The 18,018-nt window shown below is 69.2% G+C and overlaps 2 protein-coding genes across 2 annotated transcripts; both read right to left on the bottom strand.

Annotated features, from left to right (window-relative positions):
* Positions 1–14: 14 nt before the first annotated feature.
* CHLRE_02g079400v5 (uncharacterized protein) lies at positions 15–1,960 on the bottom strand. Its single transcript, XM_001701619.2, has 2 exons — positions 1,627–1,960; positions 15–1,027 (listed from the first exon to the last, which is right to left on the bottom strand). The coding sequence occupies exons 1-2, from the start codon at positions 1,930–1,932 to the stop codon at positions 893–895; spliced, it is 441 nt and encodes a 146-aa protein (XP_001701671.1). The 5' UTR covers positions 1,933–1,960; the 3' UTR covers positions 15–892.
* A 1,143-nt stretch (positions 1,961–3,103) lies between these two features.
* On the bottom strand, positions 3,104–17,991 carry CHLRE_02g079351v5 (uncharacterized protein). The gene is made up of 16 exons (XM_043059214.1): positions 11,483–17,991; positions 11,121–11,408; positions 10,663–11,012; positions 10,007–10,352; positions 9,788–9,883; positions 9,296–9,597; positions 8,544–9,064; positions 8,269–8,402; positions 7,683–8,084; positions 7,381–7,474; positions 7,121–7,209; positions 6,657–6,899; positions 6,287–6,361; positions 6,030–6,168; positions 5,716–5,789; positions 3,104–5,581 (listed from the first exon to the last, which is right to left on the bottom strand). The coding sequence occupies exons 1-16, from the start codon at positions 17,747–17,749 to the stop codon at positions 4,211–4,213; spliced, it is 10,791 nt and encodes a 3,596-aa protein (XP_042926848.1). The 5' UTR covers positions 17,750–17,991; the 3' UTR covers positions 3,104–4,210.
* Positions 17,992–18,018: the final 27 nt, after the last annotated feature.

Here is an 18,018-nt window from a genome sequence, read left to right as displayed (position 1 = left end):
GCATATACTATTTCGCTTTATACAAGTTACATTCCTTATTAGTGTCATGGCAGAGTTTGCGTGTTGCAGGCAACTCGGTTTTGCGAACTTACTGCCGCGACCCCGGACGCGCCCCGAACCCGGCAAGCTGTCCTCAGGACCCTTTACGAGCCTGTGAAACCCCAGGCAAAGCTAAAGTAACCCAAAGCTAGCATAGCAATAGCCCAAGCCCAACACACACAACAAACGCCAGCCACAAGTCGATTTGTGTTACTGTACACACGGCGCGAGCAGTCGCTGGCGCCCCTCAGCACCCACCTGACAGCTGCTGCTCCCAGGCCTTGCCACATGCTCCCTCCAACATACACACCAGCTCCCAGTGGCCCTAACAGCCTTCCCTCATACTCGCCAGTTTGTCACCAGCCTGCAGCGACATCGTGCGGCAGGTGTCACGTAGTGGTCGTGGTTGTGCATGTTTGCGGATACCGCAGTCCCACACCGGCATACCATGCAACGTAAAAGCAGGAACAACACCGCCAGCCACAACACACGCAAACAACAAACCCTGCAAACCGAACTCCTCCTGCCGCATCTACACCGTGTAATACGCCATGCACGGTCGCCGAGCTCGGGTGTCTTAGCCATGCCGCACGAATGCACGACGCATCACATCAAACCAACCGAGGCACTCATCCCTTGGTGTCGGGTGCAGAATGCCTCAAAACACTATGCTGCTGCCGGGCGGCCGCTGCGGTTATCACCAACCTTGCATCAGCGCGCCGCTCGCCTCAAAAGCCAACCGCGCCGGTGCACGCGCCGTGCACGCGGCAGCCTGGCGGCGCAACCCGCGCTCCTTGCATCCGACTGCTGTTGGCATGATAGCGGCATCGACGAAGCCTCTCCATCTGTCACACTACTGGCTAGGCTGCGCCTCTGCCGGCGCGGTGGGTGCCGCGGCCTGGCTCTTGGGTGGCAGGTCCGGCACGTTGGATTTGGCAACCTTAAGTGCCCGCCCCATGAAGTCCTTGCCGTCATTCTCGCGAATGGCCTGTAACGATGGAAAACGGAGAGGGCGGAACAGTAGTGTGTTTCGGGTAGAACAGGGCAGGTGGCGGAAGCGATGCGCGCCACAGCGCGGCGCTGTACGGAGTATGGCGCCAGGAGCACACATGGGGCTGGTTTCCCGGGTGCTGCGGCAGGGCGTTGCCCTTGCCCGGACACAGAATGGGCGCCCAAGTCGGCGCACAAAGGCATCTCAGCGCGTTCGCATGTACGACTGGGCGACGCCTGGTCCCCAGAGCAAGCAACGCAACAGGCCTGGCCAGGCGGGAGGGGGGCCTGAAGCTGTACGCTGCACGAACCGTTAGACGCGAGGGTGGCTCCGTGAGGGCCGTCGCTAGATGACTTGTCGTCCCCTTCGTCTAGAACGCATCAATCTTTACCGGGAAGCCATACGCAGTGTAAAGAGGCGCGGAAAGGGGATCTGCCACCGGAAGGACTGTCACGAGGCCCACAGCCCCGCCATCTATACAAAACGGATGATGAAACACAACTATATGTGCATATGAACAACCCGCCCGTCGCGGTGTCGCCCTTGACCTAGGCCACATCGGTGGCATTTCGCGCCGTTTTCCCAAGCAAGCTTACCGCGTCCATCTTCTCTGGGTCCACGTTTACGAAGGCCATGCCTCGGTTCTTCCGCGTCTCCTTGTCGCGCAGGATGAAGACTGAACTAGCGCCGTAAGGATTGAAAAAGCTCTGAATTTGCTCTTGTGTCGCCTTGAAAGGCAGGTTGCCCACCCAAAGCCTCGCCGTTGGCTTTTGCTCGGCCTCAGTCCCGGCTTCTGTCGAAAAGTTGAAGAGGCTAGTCGGGAGCGTGCGAGACAGCGCGAACGCTGACCCTGGGGTTCCCAGGGTCGCGAGCTGAAGCTTTTGGGCAGCGAGGCGCAGCATTTTGTTCTACTATAGCGTGTTCCGTATAAAGAGCTTGCTGACAAGTTGCACGCGAGAGGTTTTAAATGGCATGCCGTCTCTTGCTGTGCTCATGCTTGCCGTGAGCCGTGCGCCACCCCCACCCCCCCGCGGCCCGCCAGAATTTCATGCTGTTCAATGGTTGCCACACCCCTGCTGCGCACTCATGCGTGGTCGAACTGTCCCTTCTTGTCGCATACATAGCTCTCCTCCAGAACGCGCAATGTGCATGACTGGGATGTCAGATGCTCCCCGAGGGCCGATGAGGAGCGCCAACGGGAGTGTAGTATGTACTGGTCCAGCGGCAACGGTCTGTGTACCAGTGCCCACGAAACGTTTCGTGCCTGTGCCACGATACTTTCTGTGCCTATGCCCACGAAACTTTGCCCAGCGCCGCATGCGATGCACGCATGCGATGTTGGTGCCCGCCTTCACCGTGCTGGTCTCCGAGCTGGTGACCGCAAGGGCACAGGCGCGTGCACGCAGAAAGTTGCGCTGGCACCAAGGTCGGCACAGGCACAGGCACAGGCACAGGCACAGGCACAGGCACAGGCACAGGCACAGGCACAGGCACAGGCACAGGCACAGGCACAGGCACAGGCACAGGCACAGGCACAGGCACAGGCACAGGCACAGGCACAGGCACAGAGAATTGCACGGGCGCGCGGCATTTCTATTTCAGCCGAATGCATGGACGTCCATTATCCTGTGTTTATAACGCCGCACCTATAGCTTCTGAAGTCAAGAGTTGAGCATGGGCGGGGGTGCAACGGGGTGCAGCAGCACGGCAAGCCGTGCCTCCGAACAGGGGCACGGACCGTTGTTAGACGGCTGTGCACGCGGAACAGCAAGAACTCACAAGTTCCATTTGCCATGCCCGCTTCAATTTCTCAATTGCCTATGCCTTGCCTTTCAGCCTTTGCTACTTAGTCCCAGGTGCTGGCCTTCTTCGCCCATCTTCGCTTTCCTTGAACGCCTCCGCACGCATCTTCCCGGGGTTTACCCTGACCCCTGGCTGTCTCCGCTGTTCTACGATTTCCAATGACGTCGCACTCCATGTCCAGTCCCAGCGGAATTTCCAGTAAGGCTGTTGCTGTTCCAATAAGTTCCCGACATCACACCCCAGACTCTCGAGGTTCTGTAGGAGAGGAACTGTAGAAGGTGGTTACAGCCCACCCATGCCAGTGGACAGCCACTGTCTGGTCGACCGCGAGTATTGCAGGCACCTGCCGAGTTCCCACACAAACGCACACCCGAGTACCCGAGTACGTGCTCCTTGCTGGGCTGGGCGCCTATTCTGAATTCCAAATCTTTCTCGCCCTGCACCTTACCTCCCGGCTTGGCTACGCTCTCGGCATCTCAACCACCGCCAAAGTTTCCACAGCCCAACCACCGGTCCTTTGTACAGTTCACTCACGGTAGTCTTGTGTTCCGCGAGTCCAACATGCAGCACCCTTCCTCAGGGCTCCAACAATTGTACGGCATAAGGCATAAGGCATGAGGGAGGAAGATGACACAATGCTGCGCCTCACAAGAATCTTGCACGCGCAACACCGCACGCATACCATGGAGAGGTCAAACGCATGGAACTCGCGCGCTCCAGCCAATAACAGCAGGCATGGCGGGACGGCAGCGTGTCTCAACTGTCGCCCCTCGTGCTTTATTAAGTTAACGGCGCAGAGGCTGTCGCCATAGTACGGGCCCATGCATGTTTGTCTCACGATACTTCTCATGAACTGAGGGATTTGCACGCGCGTCTAAGCGGGTGCGGCTCCAGCATCGCCCATGGAGCATCATATCAAATTATTCTCAGGTTTCCACCTGAATTTCGTAAGCCAGCGGTGTCGCTTAGATACACGCGCCCGTGGGCACAAACCAGAATGCTTTTCTTACGTCACTCATGCATCGAAACACACACTGAACAGTATATATACTCAATGAACCAATAAGCCAGCTGTAACTGTGCGAACAGCATGCCCATGCCCCAGCAGCGAAAACCGCGTGCAATTGCAATGCTAGGCAGAAGGGGCATGACGGGGTGCCTTGATACATGCACACCTGGCAATACCCTGCCGATGCAAGCGCTGTTGATGGTGCATGACACGCTTTGCGCACTCACACGCACACAAACACACAAGTAAAATAGCTCTGTTAAGCCCATATACTATGTCCAATGCAGCAAGTGTAGCGCTCCTATGAGCAAGCTCATTCAGCGCTCGCGCGGGGGACCATGCTCCAAGTCCTTATTTCGCACAGCCGCTCACATGCGGCCCCACACACGGCGCGCAGGCTGCTGCGGCCGCGCCGCCTCCACATCCTCCTCGGCTGCTGGGTGCTCAAATGCCTGGACCGCATCCGGGTCGGCACCCGGCTGGATCTGGATGGGCGTGTCATACGGCACGACGGTGGCGCTATGGTAGGCGGGGGAGCCCGCGCCGGACCCGCCGCCGGCGACCGAGGTGCGCCGGGGCAGGATGTGTGGCGAGCCGGACTGTGACATGCGCCCGACGGCGCCGCCGCCAGGCTGCGAGACGCGGCCGGCACGCACCGCGGGCGAGTAGGTGCCCAGGTTGGGCGAGTGCGGGACCGAGGACGGCGCATAGCCCGCCTTGGAGCCAGTCGCGGCCTTCGCCAAGCGCTTGACGGGGCCGCTGTGGGGCGCGGAGCCGCGCGCCGCCGCCACTGCGGCCATGGTCGTGGGGCTGATGCCGGCGGCGGGGCCGGCGGCAGTGGGGCCGGTGTCGCTGCGGCGACGCTGCCGCGGCGGCGGCGGCATGCCCGAGGTCGGAACGCTAGACATCGCTGCCAGAACCGCGCCGCCGGGCGCAGCGGGCGCCTGGCCGGCGCCGAGGCCGCCGGGGCTGCTGGGGCCGCCGGCCTCTGAGAAGCGCGACATGCGCGGCCCGCGCGCCGCCAGCTTCCGCAGCTGCCCCGAGCCGCCCGCCTCATCGTCCGTCGGCGGCGCGCCCACCACATCGCCCGCCTCCAGCCGCTCCGCCGCCCCCTCGTGCCACTGCATCTGCTCCGTCAGCCCGGGCCGCCAGCGCAGCTCCTTGGCGCCGCCACCGGCCTCGCCGTCGCCGCCTGCGGCGGCCGCTGCGCCTGCGGCACCGCCGCGGGACTTCCGCGCAAGGCCTGGCGACGCGCCCGCGCCTGCGGCGCTGCCGCGCGACTTGCGTGCCAGGGCGGGAGCCACAGGGACCACCGGCACCACCGGCACCTGAGGCGGCGCCACGAAGGCGGGCGGCACGTCCTGCCATTGGGGCATCGGAGCCGCGCCAACGCCCGCGCCCACACCGCCCATCGTGTCTACCACTCCCACGCCCATGCCTTCCTCCTGAGCGCCGTAATCGATTGCAACAATCGCGTCCGGGCCCTCGTCAGCCGCCTGATGCATGGACCGGATACGGTCATCCCGGAACGCAAAAGCGCTCCGCGCGCGGCGGCGCTTCACGACCACGATTGCGGCCACTGCCACCAGGAAGCACAGCACCGCGCCGCCGACTGCGACGCCTGCGGCCATGGCCACGGTGCTGGTGTCCACGGGTGTGCCGGAGGCGGATGTGCCCGAGGACTGTGTGATGCCGGTTCCGGTGGTGATGGCGGACGTGTCGACTGCAGCGGTGTTCACCTGCCGTCATGCGATGCGGGCAAGGTAGGTTGCCAGGCCGATGTGTGCACACGTCATAGCCACAGCGCAGTCAGCAGGCGGTTGCGTCGAGCTGGGACATGTGGCGTGATGCCGCCAGCGCTCCCACGGCCTACCTGCTGCTGCAGCGCGTCCCCGGTGAAGTTGGTGGATAGGGTGGTCGTCAGCCGCGACACAGCCGTGGCGTCGCCTGAGCGGAGGAGGCAGGAGGCGAGCGGGGGGCAGCGGGTTGTGAGCGGCAGGGTCATGTGCCGCTGATTGACAACATGGGCAAACGGCCAGCGGATACGCCTCAACAGCTGCCTCCCCACGTAAAACCCAGCGTCACACGTGCACCATAAGCTGATAACGCGTTTCCAAAGGAAGGGCAGAGCAGGTGATGAGACGTGTCAAAGAAGGCACTTGTTAGAAGCACTGCGCGCAGACCTACCCGACGTAGCCGCGACTGCCAGCTGCCCTAGTGTTGTCGCCAGCGAGCCCTGCTGCACCGACGCCACCTGAGCCGCACTGCGCACCGCAGCCGTCGCCACGGGCTCCACTGACTGGCCCGATGCCGCCGCGGCCGTCACCTGAGGGGGCGATGGTGTGTTCAGGGGAGGAGGCACGCGTGTTGCCAACGCGCCCTGCGGCTGGTGTGCGGGCTCCCTTGTAAATTTCCAGCACACATATGCACACATGCGAACACACCTGCGAGTCCAGCTGCGTCAGGATGGCGGAGCTCTGCAACACCGCGTCTGCCACAGCCGACAGCAGCGGGTCCAGCTGCACGCGTGTGCACAGAAAACAGCAGCGGGCGGCAAGGCGGCACAGGTCAGAGAGTGTGTGAGGACAGCGGCAACAGAATAGGCAGGTGCAGAGGGCAGCAACAGCAGTGCCCAGCTGCTTGCTTGTACAGACAGGTTAACATGTACGCCGTGCGCGTGGTGAGCATGACGTTGTGGAATCAGTGCCACGTGAGTGTGGGGGGGACACAGTGGTCTCAACCTCAAAGCCGTAGTTGTTCTCGTCCATGGCACCACCTCCGCCACCCTTCCAGCCGAACCTGCGGCCACCATACCTCGCTGTCGGGTAAAAAGTCGATGGTTACATTGCTCAGCTGCAGCAGAGCGCGCCCGCCGCTCCTGCTGCCGCTGCTGGTGCTGTCGCTGCTGCCTTGCACCTGCACCTGCAGCTGGCGCTGCTGTTGTTGCTGGTGGTGCAGCAGGTGGCGGCGGGCCGCGGTCCGGTGCCTGGCGGTGCGGGCGACTACAGCGGAGTAGTAGGCGCGCATGAGGCCGCGCACGTAGGTCTTCTCTTGCAGCTGTGCAGGTGAAGGGGCGGGGCGACAGGAGGGCGTGCGGCTCGGGGGCCAGGCAGGCGAATGATTTGCAGGAGGGCAGGAGTAACAATGTGCACGTTGCTTGAGCGGGGTGCGGGCATTGCATCAGGATAGCAGGCAGGCGTGCGCGACAGGACACAGGAGACTAACGAGTGGCGTGTGGATGGCTGTCTGCACGCGGCGGCGGCGGCGGCTGCTCGTACCTTGAGTGTGCCAGCCATCAGGTCTCGGGCCATCTGCCCCATGAAGCCGTTCGCCACCTGCTCGGGCGTGCGCGTGCCCTTGAGAAGGGCTGTGGAAGGAGGGCGCAGAGGGGTTTGGGCAAGGACGGGTCAAAGAATGTGCGGGTTACTGTCCTTGAGGACATTCGCTCGCCGGTACACGTGAAGCTCCCCGTCCATGACTCCAGAGCACCTGGATCAGTTTCACAAAATAAGTTTTACGCAAGAGCCAGTTTGCTCACCCGACACGAACTCGCTGGTGGGCCCGAGCGCAGTCATGAGGCGCGCGTTCAGCAGGTAGGCACGTGCGTCCAGCGCGGTGCCGGCGGCCCAGCCCTGCAGCGCCGCGTGTGCGTCGGTGCATGTCAACCCAGGTGGCTCGGGGCAGCAGTGCAGGAGGAGGATAGGTTGCAGCAAAGCAAAGGAAGGGCAGCAGCAATGCATGCGAGTCCATTGACGCCAACTCACTCGCGCTGCACACGCCTCATCACACCCCTCGCACCTCACACACCGCTCACACGCGCCTCACGCCGATCGCACCTACCTGGCGAATGAAGTCGGTGCTGGCAGGCAGCGCGTCCGTGGCCCCCGCCACGCCAATGCCAAAGTATGAATACACAGCTTGGTAGTCCGCAGCGCCGATGTGGCGTGGCCCCGTGCTGCTGCTGCCACTGCTACTGCCGGCTGCCGAGTTGGACATGAAGAACGTGGCGGTGGCCAGTGCGGCGGCGGCGCTGATAACCGCCGTGTCAACGCCGGCAGGCAGCAGCACCTGCAGCGCCACCTTGGTGGTCACGGTGCGGCCATTGACGGACAGGGCGGCGTCGCGGCAGCCGGGCGGCACTGTCACCAGGGCGCTGGAGACGCCGGACAGGGACGCGACGCCTGTGATGTCGGTGGTGGCCTGCAGTGGTGCGCCGCCCAGGTACACGTTGCGCAGCGACACCTGCATGGAGGTGGGGGCAGCCGTCCATGGACAAGGGAGGGAGAACATGTCACAGATTTGGGGAGGGGTCGACGCATGCGGGCGCGTCGTGTGCATGCGTGTTGTCATGCATGATCATGCAAGGTGATGCAGAAGCAGCATGACGGCACTGCAGCCCCTCAGCTTGATCGGCCATGCCACCCACCTGGCACTGCGTCAGCACGCCACTGGAGCGGACGCTGAGCCGTGCGGCTGCCGGCCCCGCCAGCGCCGGCAGCCCCAGTCGAGCAGCCATGGCGTCTGTGGCCACACCCGCCGCGCCTAGCTGGTTGGTCCAGTCTGCAGCAGGGCCCACGGTGAGGGGGTTGTTCAGGTTCAGGCAAGGGCGAGACGCGCGCATGCAAACAATGGAGCAGTGGGCTGTGGATCCGAAGTCAACTGCAGCTGTTCGCAAAAAGCGTGGCCCGGTGGTGAACGCACCCGCGATGAGCGACGACACAGCATTGGCGTCGGAGGCCAGGCTGGCCAGGGCCGCTGGCAGCCGCGCCGCGGTCGCCGCCGCCACGCGCGCCGCTGCCGCGACAGCCTCCAGAGGCAGAGCAGTCAGCTCCATCGCCCGCGTCACAACGGCATTTGGTGCCGCTGCTGTCAGCGCCGCAAAGTCCGCCGCCGCAGTTGCGGCGTAAGCGGCGGCGGCGCTCGACAGGACACGGGAAACGTCGGTTTGCGACAGAGTCGCAGCGGCGGCGCCGCAGACGTTAATGGCCGCAGCGGATGCAGCGTCGCTGACGAGAGAGCCGCTGGTTAGGTCAATCGAAGGCGAGGAGCTGGAGGCGCGCGTCGCAAGGGTGGCCAATGCTTTTTGGACTGCATCGGCGCGTGCGTCGGCGGTGGTGCAGCCGGGCAGGGCGCCGGATGGGAAGGCGGCCAGCGCGGCGGCGGCAGAGACGACGGCGGAGGAGAGCGCGGCGTCGGCGAACAGCATGCGCACGCCGATGAGCCTGTGCGGGGATGCGTGTTGGGCGGCGCGGGGGCCATATGCCATGGGCGGGAGGAATGATGTGAGCACTAGGCGTGGCATGGCAGCACCAGCCCTGCTCCTGCGCCACGCGCGCACTCCTAGCGCTTGGTGCCATCACCACAGGTGTGCTCAAGCACACGAGCTGTCTGCCAACCCTGCAACAGCACACCGTCATGAGCAACCGCACGCACATATGCTCTGACGCACGCACCTGCTTGCTGGCGACGCCAGGCGCAGCGCGTCCAGCGGCCCCGTCAGCCCCACAGTCGCTGCGTCAGCAACGCCCAGGATGCCGTATGCCGTCTGTACGGCAGCGGCGGGCGCCGCCGCAGCGGCGGCGCTTCCGGCCGGCAGGAATCGCAGCAGTGACGTGGCAGGCGTGATGGTGAGCGGCAGCGGCGAGGTGCTGCCGGCGGCGGCCGCCAGGCTCCATGTGGATGAGAGGCTGTACGGCAAGGCTGTGGCCGTGGTGAAGGAGTCGGTGCAGGTGCTGCTGGCAGAGATCACCACCGTCTGCGCGTGCGGGTGGAAATGAGGTGTGCCAAGGGCATCGTGTACAGCAGGCAACACAGTAGCGGTTGACAGCAGGAGTTGCATGGCGGAGGAACGTGCATACATTACACCTCAAACTCTTCATCGTCTCAGGTTTGGCTTCAGCACCGCCCGTAATTCCGTAAAGCTGACGAAGCCAACGCGGGCTTACCAGGATTGTTCCGGTAGGCACGCCCGCACCGGTCACGTCGCCGGCTGTGTCCGTGGTCACCGGCCCCGACGCGGTTGCATTGGGCCCCGAGTAACCCTGCGGGCGCAAAACACAATGGCTTATCAGACCACTGCGATGGGCTGACGCCGCGTCCCATAACGGTATCATCCCCAGCTAGCGTAAACCCGGAGAAGCCTGTGCGTGACCCTGTGCGCGTACCGTGCAAGTGCTGACTGGACCTATGTAGCTGGCTGTTCCCGTCACGGACACGGTACTGGGCGGTGCAGGAGGCATAGGCGGCGGCATGGGCACTGGGGGCTGCGGCATGGGCGGAGGGACGGATGGCGATGGCGCAGGCGATGGCGGCAGCGGCGATGGGGACGGAGGAGAAGGAGGAGACGGTGCGGGTGAGGGCGGTGTAGGGCTCGGCGGCTCCGGTGAGGGTGGCGAAGGCGGCGCAGGTGAGGGAGGAGCGGGTGCAGGAGGCGCAGGCGATGGCGGCGGCGGCAGAGTGGGTGGGCTCGGCGATGGTGGCTCAGGGGAAGGAGGGAAAGGAGGCGCGGGACTGGGGGGCAGCGGAGAAGGAGGAGCAGGAGACGGTGGCGCAGGGGACGGTGGGGCGGGGGAGGGCGGAGCTGGAGAAGGGGGAGAGGGCGGCGCTGGGCTGGGTGGCTCAGGTGAGGGAGGTGCCGGTGAGGGAGGTGATGGGCTCGGAGGGGTGGGTGAAGGAGGAGCGGGCGACGGCGGCGCAGGCGAAGGAGGAGCTGGCGACGGTGGCGAAGGGGAGGGAGGCTCAGGGCTTGGCGGGACTGGGGAAGGCGGGGCCGGCGAAGGAGGAGCAGGCGACGGCGGCTCGGGGCTAGGCGAAGCCGGGCTAGGCGGCGCAGGCGACGGCGGCGTGGGCGAGGGTGGCGCCGGTGACGGCGGGGAAGGGCTGGGAGGCGTAGGCGATGGTGGGGAGGGCGAGGGTGGAGCCGGGGAAGGGGGGACAGGAGAAGGAGGCTCCGGGCTTGGCGGCGCGGGTGGCGCGGGTGAGGGTGGCACTGGGCTTGGGGGCGCGGGGGATGGGGGCTCGGGTGAGGGCGGCAACGGAGAAGGCGGTGCGGGTGACGGTGGCGCAGGGGAGGGCGGCGCGGGTGAAGGCGGCTCCGGCGACGGTGGTGCAGGGCTGGGCGGCATTGGGCTGGGAGGAGCTGGAGAAGGTGGCTCGGGACTCGGTGGTGGACTGGGGGGAGCAGGACTGGGAGGAAAAGGGGATGGTGGTGCCGGAGAAGGGGGATCCGGGGATGGAGGAGCCGGTGAGGGCGGGTCCGGGCTAGGCGGCATTGGGGACGGCGGGAATGGTGGTGCTGGTGACGGCGGCTCTGGGCTTGGCGGTGCCGGGCTGGGAGGCAGTGGTGAAGGCGGAGATGGCGAAGGGGGAAGTGGACTGGGCGGGTTGGGCGAAGGCGGCGCCGGAGATGGAGGTGCAGGGGATGGTGGAGCGGGACTCGGAGGGACTGGTGAGGGGGGGTCCGGGCTTGGAGGTAGTGGGCTGGGAGGATTGGGAGAAGGCGGTAAAGGTGACGGCGGGGGACTCGGAGGAGGTGGAGATGGTGGGTCCGGGCTGGGTGGAGCCGGGCTAGGAGGCAAAGGAGGGCTTGGAGACGGCGGCGTAGGACTGGGCGGCTCCGGGCTAGGTGGCACAGGCGGAACCGGGCTGGGAGGCTCCGGGCTAGGCGGCACTGGCGGCGCCGGTCTGGGAGGATCAGGGGACGGCGGTGCCGGGCTGGGAGGCGCCGGAGGCGATGGCGACGGTGGGTCCGGGCTGGGCGGCTCCGGGCTCGGCGGCACAGGCGGCGCCGGGCTGGGAGGCTGTGGGCTCGGCGGCTCCGGGCTAGGCGGCACAGGAGGAGCAGGCGAAGGCGGCGCAGGACTAGGCGGCTCCGGGCTGGGCGGCTCCGGGCTCGGAGGTACAGGCGGCGCCGGGCTGGGAGGCTGTGGGCTCGGCGGCTCCGGGCTAGGCGGCACAGTAGGAGCAGGCGAAGGCGGCGCAGGACTAGGCGGCTCCGGGCTGGGCGGCTCCGGGCTCGGCGGCACAGGCGGCGCCGGGCTGGGAGGCTCTGGGCTCGGCGGCTCCGGGCTAGGCGGCACAGGAGGAGCAGGCGAAGGCGGCGCAGGACTAGGCGGCTCTGGGCTGGGCGGCTCCGGGCTCGGCGGCACAGGCGGCGCCGGGCTGGGAGGCTGTGGGCTCGGCGGCTCCGGGCTAGGCGGCACAGGAGGAGCAGGCGAAGGCGGCGCAGGACTAGGCGGCTCCGGGCTGGGCGGCTCCGGGCTCGGCGGCACAGGCGGCGCCGGGCTGGGAGGCTCTGGGCTCGGCGGCTCCGGGCTAGGCGGCACAGGAGGAGCAGGCGAAGGCGGCGCAGGACTAGGCGGCTCCGGGCTGGGCGGCTCCGGGCTAGGCGGCACAGGTGGTGCCGGGCTGGGAGGCTCTGGGCTCGGCGGCTCCGGGCTAGGCGGCACAGGAGGAGCAGGCGAAGGCGGCGCAGGACTAGGCGGCTCCGGGCTGGGCGGCTCCGGGCTCGGCGGCACAGGCGGTGCCGGGCTGGGAGGCTCTGGGCTCGGCGGCTCCGGGCTAGGCGGCACAGGAGGAGCAGGCGAAGGCGGCGCAGGACTAGGCGGCTCCGGGCTGGGCGGCTCCGGGCTCGGAGGTACAGGCGGCGCCGGGCTGGGAGGCTCTGGGCTCGGCGGCTCCGGGCTAGGCGGCACAGGAGGAGCAGGCGAAGGCGGCGCAGGACTAGGCGGCTCCGGGCTGGGCGGCTCCGGGCTCGGCGGCACAGGCGGTGCCGGGCTGGGAGGCTCTGGGCTCGGCGGCTCCGGGCTAGGCGGCACAGGAGGAGCAGGCGAAGGCGGCGCAGGACTAGGCGGCTCCGGGCTGGGCGGCTCCGGGCTCGGCGGCACAGGCGGCGCCGGGCTGGGAGGCTCTGGGCTCGGCGGCTCCGGGCTAGGCGGCACAGGAGGAGCAGGCGAAGGCGGCGCAGGACTAGGCGGCTCCGGGCTGGGCGGCTCCGGGCTCGGAGGTACAGGCGGCGCCGGGCTGGGAGGCTCTGGGCTCGGCGGCTCCGGGCTAGGCGGCACAGGAGGAGCAGGCGAAGGCGGCGCAGGACTAGGCGGCTCTGGGCTGGGCGGCTCCGGGCTCGGCGGCACAGGCGGCACCGGGCTGGGAGGCTCTGGGCTCGGCGGCTCCGGGCTAGGCGGCACAGGAGGAGCAGGCGAAGGCGGCGCAGGACTAGGCGGCTCCGGGCTGGGAGGAGCCGGTGGCGATGGCGACGGTGGTTCCGGGCTGGGAGGCTCTGGGCTCGGCGGCTCCGGGCTAGGCGGCACAGGAGGAGCAGGCGAAGGCGGCGCAGGACTAGGCGGCTCCGGGCTGGGCGGCTCCGGGCTCGGCGGTACAGGCGGCGCCGGGCTGGGAGGCTCTGGGCTCGGCGGCTCCGGGCTAGGCGGCACAGGAGGAGCAGGCGAAGGCGGCGCAGGACTAGGCGGCTCCGGGCTGGGCGGCTCCGGGCTCGGCGGCACAGGCGGCGCCGGGCTGGGAGGCTCTGGGCTCGGCGGCTCCGGGCTAGGCGGCACAGGAGGAGCAGGCGAAGGCGGCGCAGGACTAGGCGGCTCCGGGCTGGGCGGCTCCGGGCTCGGAGGTACAGGCGGCGCCGGGCTGGGAGGCTCTGGGCTCGGCGGCTCCGGGCTAGGCGGCACAGGAGGAGCAGGCGAAGGCGGCGCAGGACTAGGCGGCTCCGGGCTGGGCGGCTCCGGGCTCGGCGGCACAGGCGGCACCGGGCTGGGAGGCTCTGGGCTCGGCGGCTCCGGGCTAGGCGGCACAGGAGGAGCAGGCGAAGGCGGCTCTGGGCTCGGCGGCTCCGGGCTAGGCGGCACAGGAGGAGCAGGCGAAGGCGGCGCAGGACTAGGCGGCTCTGGGCTCGGCGGCTCCGGGCTAGGCGGCACAGGAGGAGCAGGCGAAGGCGGCGCAGGACTAGGCGGCTCCGGGCTGGGCGGCTCCGGGCTCGGCGGCACAGGCGGCGCCGGGCTGGGAGGCTCTGGGCTCGGCGGCTCCGGGCTAGGTGGCACAGGAGGAGCAGGCGAAGGCGGCGCAGGACTAGGCGGCTCCGGGCTGGGCGGCTCCGGGCTCGGAGGTACAGGCGGCGCCGGGCTGGGAGGCTCTGGGCTCGGCGGCTCCGGGCTAGGCGGCACAGGAGGAGCAGGCGAAGGCGGCGCAGGACTAGGCGGCTCTGGGCTGGGCGGCTCCGGGCTCGGCGGCACAGGCGGCACCGGGCTGGGAGGCTCTGGGCTCGGCGGCTCCGGGCTAGGCGGCACAGGAGGAGCAGGCGAAGGCGGCGCAGGACTAGGCGGCTCCGGGCTGGGAGGAGCCGGTGGCGATGGCGACGGTGGTTCCGGGCTGGGAGGCTCTGGGCTCGGCGGCTCCGGGCTAGGCGGCACAGGAGGAGCAGGCGAAGGCGGCGCAGGACTAGGCGGCTCCGGGCTGGGCGGCTCCGGGCTCGGCGGCACAGGCGGCGCCGGGCTGGGAGGCTCTGGGCTAGGCGGCTCCGGGCTAGGCGGCACAGGAGGAGCAGGCGAAGGCGGCGCAGGACTAGGCGGCTCCGGGCTGGGCGGCTCCGGGCTAGGCGGCACAGGTGGTGCCGGGCTGGGAGGCTCTGGGCTCGGCGGCTCCGGGCTAGGCGGCACAGGAGGAGCAGGCGAAGGCGGCGCAGGACTAGGCGGCTCCGGGCTGGGCGGCTCCGGGCTCGGCGGCACAGGCGGCGCCGGGCTGGGAGGCTCTGGGCTCGGCGGCTCCGGGCTAGGCGGCACAGGAGGAGCAGGCGAAGGCGGCGCAGGACTAGGCGGCTCCGGGCTGGGCGGCTCCGGGCTCGGCGGCACAGGCGGCGCCGGGCTGGGAGGCTCTGGGCTCGGCGGCTCCGGGCTAGGCGGCACAGGAGGAGCAGGCGAAGGCGGCGCAGGACTAGGCGGCTCCGGGCTGGGCGGCTCCGGGCTCGGCGGCACAGGCGGCGCCGGGCTGGGAGGCTCTGGGCTCGGCGGCTCCGGGCTAGGCGGCACAGGAGGAGCAGGCGAAGGCGGCGCAGGACTAGGCGGCTCCGGGCTGGGCGGCTCCGGGCTCGGCGGCACAGGCGGTGCCGGGCTGGGAGGCTCTGGGCTAGGCGGCTCCGGGCTAGGCGGCACAGGAGGAGCAGGCGAAGGCGGCGCAGGACTAGGCGGCTCCGGGCTGGGCGGCTCCGGGCTCGGCGGCACAGGCGGCGCCGGGCTGGGAGGCTCTGGGCTCGGCGGCTCCGGGCTAGGCGGCACAGGAGGAGCAGGCGAAGGCGGCGCAGGACTAGGCGGCTCCGGGCTGGGCGGCTCCGGGCTCGGAGGTACAGGCGGCGCCGGGCTGGGAGGCTCTGGGCTCGGCGGCTCCGGGCTAGGCGGCACAGGAGGAGCAGGCGAAGGCGGCGCAGGACTAGGCGGCTCTGGGCTGGGCGGCTCCGGGCTCGGCGGCACAGGCGGCTCCGGGCTGGGAGGCTCTGGGCTCGGCGGCTCCGGGCTAGGCGGCACAGGAGGAGCAGGCGAAGGCGGCGCAGGACTAGGCGGCTCCGGGCTGGGAGGAGCCGGGCTCGGCGGCACAGGCGGCGCCGGGCTGGGAGGCTCTGGGCTCGGCGGCTCCGGGCTCGGCGGCACAGGAGGAGCAGGCGAAGGCGGCACAGGACTAGGCGGCTCCGGGCTGGGCGGCTCTGGGCTCGGCGGCACAGGCGGCGCCGGGCTGGGAGGCTCTGGGCTAGGCGGCTCCGGGCTCGGCGGCACAGGAGGAGCAGGCGAAGGCGGCGCAGGACTAGGCGGCTCCGGGCTGGGCGGCTCCGGGCTCGGCGGCACAGGCGGCGCCGGGCTGGGAGGCTCTGGGCTCGGCGGCTCCGGGCTAGGCGGCACAGGAGGAGCAGGCGAAGGCGGCGCAGGACTAGGCGGCTCCGGGCTGGGCGGCTCCGGGCTCGGCGGCACAGGCGGTGCCGGGCTGGGAGGCTCTGGGCTAGGCGGCTCCGGGCTAGGCGGCACAGGAGGAGCAGGCGAAGGCGGCGCAGGACTAGGCGGCTCCGGGCTGGGAGGAGCCGGGCTCGGCGGCACAGGCGGCGCCGGGCTGGGGGGCTCTGGGCTCGGCGGCTCTGGGCTAGGCGGCACAGGAGGAGCAGGCGAAGGCGGCACAGGACTAGGCGGCTCCGGGCTGGGCGGCTCCGGGCTCGGCGGCACAGGCGGCGCCGGGCTGGGAGGCTCTGGGCTCGGCGGCTCCGGGCTAGGCGGCACAGGAGGAGCAGGCGAAGGCGGCGCAGGACTAGGCGGCTCCGGGCTGGGCGGCTCCGGGCTCGGCGGCACAGGCGGCGCCGGGCTGGGAGGCTCTGGGCTAGGCGGCTCCGGGCTAGGCGGCACAGGAGGAGCAGGCGAAGGCGGCGCAGGACTAGGCGGCTCCGGGCTGGGCGGCTCTGGGCTCGGCGGCACAGGCGGCTCCGGGCTGGGAGGCTCTGGGCTAGGCGGCTCCGGGCTCGGCGGCACAGGAGGAGCAGGCGAAGGCGGCGCAGGACTAGGCGGCTCCGGGCTGGGCGGCTCCGGGCTCGGCGGCACAGGCGGCGCCGGGCTGGGAGGCTCTGGGCTAGGCGGCTCCGGGCTAGGCGGCACAGGAGGAGCAGGCGAAGGCGGCGCAGGACTAGGCGGCTCCGGGCTGGGCGGCTCCGGGCTCGGCGGCACAGGTGGTGCCGGGCTGGGAGGCTCTGGGCTAGGCGGCTCCGGGCTCGGCGGCACAGGAGGAGTAGGCGAAGGCGGCGCAGGACTAGGCGGCTCCGGGCTGGGCGGCTCCGGGCTCGGCGGCACAGGCGGTGCCGGGCTGGGAGGCTCTGGGCTCGGCGGCTCCGGGCTAGGCGGCACAGGAGGAGCAGGCGAAGGCGGCGCAGGACTAGGCGGCTCCGGGCTGGGCGGCTCCGGGCTCGGCGGCACAGGCGGCGCTGGGCTGGGAGGCTCTGGGCTAGGCGGCTCCGGGCTAGGCGGCACAGGAGGAGCAGGCGAAGGCGGCGCAGGACTAGGCGGCTCCGGGCTGGGAGGAGCCGGGCTCGGCGGCACAGGCGGCGCCGGGCTGGGAGGCTCTGGGCTCGGCGGCTCCGGGCTCGGCGGCACAGGAGGAGCAGGCGAAGGCGGCGCAGGACTAGGCGGCTCCGGGCTCGGCGGCACAGGCGGCGCCGGGCTGGGAGGCTCTGGGCTAGGCGGCTCCGGGCTAGGCGGCACAGGAGGAGCAGGCGAAGGCGGCGCAGGACTAGGCGGCTCCGGGCTGGGCGGCTCCGGGCTCGGCGGCACAGGCGGCGCCGGGCTGGGAGGCTCTGGGCTCGGCGGCTCCGGGCTCGGCGGCTCCGGGCTGGGCGGCACAGGCGGCGCAGGACTAGGCGGCTCCGGGCTAGGTGGCGCTGGCGGTGCAGGCGGCGGTGCAACAGGCGGCTCTGGGCTGGGTGGCACAGGAGGAGCAGGCGAAGGCGGTACCGGACTCGGCGGCTCTGGGCTGGGCGGCTCCGGGCTCGGCGGCACAGGCGGCTCCGGGCTGGGAGGCTCTGGGCTGGGAGGCTCCGGGCTAGGTGGCTCCGGACTTGGGGGCTGTGGTGGTGAGGGAGGAACTGGATTGGGTGGCTCTGGGCTTGGCGGTCCAGGCGGCTCAGGGGACGGTGGCGCCGGGCTTGGCGGGGTGGGGGCGTTGGGAACAGGGCTGGGCGGCACTGGAGATAGAGGTGGTGACGGTTGTGGGCTGGGCGGTTCCGGGCTGGGAGGCTCTGGACTTGGAGGCTGAGGATGTCGTGGTCCAGGGCTTGGAGGTTCTGGTGATGGAGGCGACAGCTGGGCGGAGGATGCTGTCGCCAGCAGTAGGCCCAGGAGAACCACCGCCCATACTGACACCGGTCCAAAGTGCCACCGCATTCCTATATGTGTAATCACAGGTAGAGACGCTTGTCAGTAAAATGTCATCACGCCTTGTACTGACAGTCGACGCAGGTGACCAGGCGGAGCCGAGGATGCCGGCGAGTCAACGGGTCACTCCGTGTAACTATGAGCTGATTCAATAACGGCAGTTCAAACCTTTCACTACGCAAAAATAAATGCGGGATGAGCTTTAGCGGCTGAGACATTTAGGCCATTTAGAAGCGCAGCGCAGTCCTGCCCCCTTTTCTTAACAGATATTATCTAAA

Source organism: Chlamydomonas reinhardtii, chromosome 2 (assembly GCF_000002595.2).
Source record: "Chlamydomonas reinhardtii strain CC-503 cw92 mt+ chromosome 2, whole genome shotgun sequence".
Classification (NCBI taxonomy): Eukaryota; Viridiplantae; Chlorophyta; class Chlorophyceae; order Chlamydomonadales; family Chlamydomonadaceae; genus Chlamydomonas; species Chlamydomonas reinhardtii.
This window is presented reverse-complemented; position numbering and strand designations above follow the sequence as displayed.

Coding starts and splice junctions, on each gene's coding strand:
- CHLRE_02g079351v5 (XM_043059214.1), bottom strand. CDS start 17,749: ATGCGGTGGCACTTTGGACCGGTGTCAGTATGGGCGGTGGTTCTCCTG. Junction 8,403..8,543: donor TGTGTCGTCGCTCATCGCGG/GTGCGTTCACCA, acceptor GCCCTGCTGCAG/ACTGGACCAACCAGCTAGGC. Junction 7,210..7,380: donor CACCAGCGAGTTCGTGTCGG/GTGAGCAAACTG, acceptor CTCCTTCCACAG/CCCTTCTCAAGGGCACGCGC.
- CHLRE_02g079400v5 (XM_001701619.2), bottom strand. CDS start 1,932: ATGCTGCGCCTCGCTGCCCAAAAGCTTCAGCTCGCGACCCTGGGAACC. Junction 1,028..1,626: donor ACCCAGAGAAGATGGACGCG/GTAAGCTTGCTT, acceptor CCATCGTTACAG/GCCATTCGCGAGAATGACGG.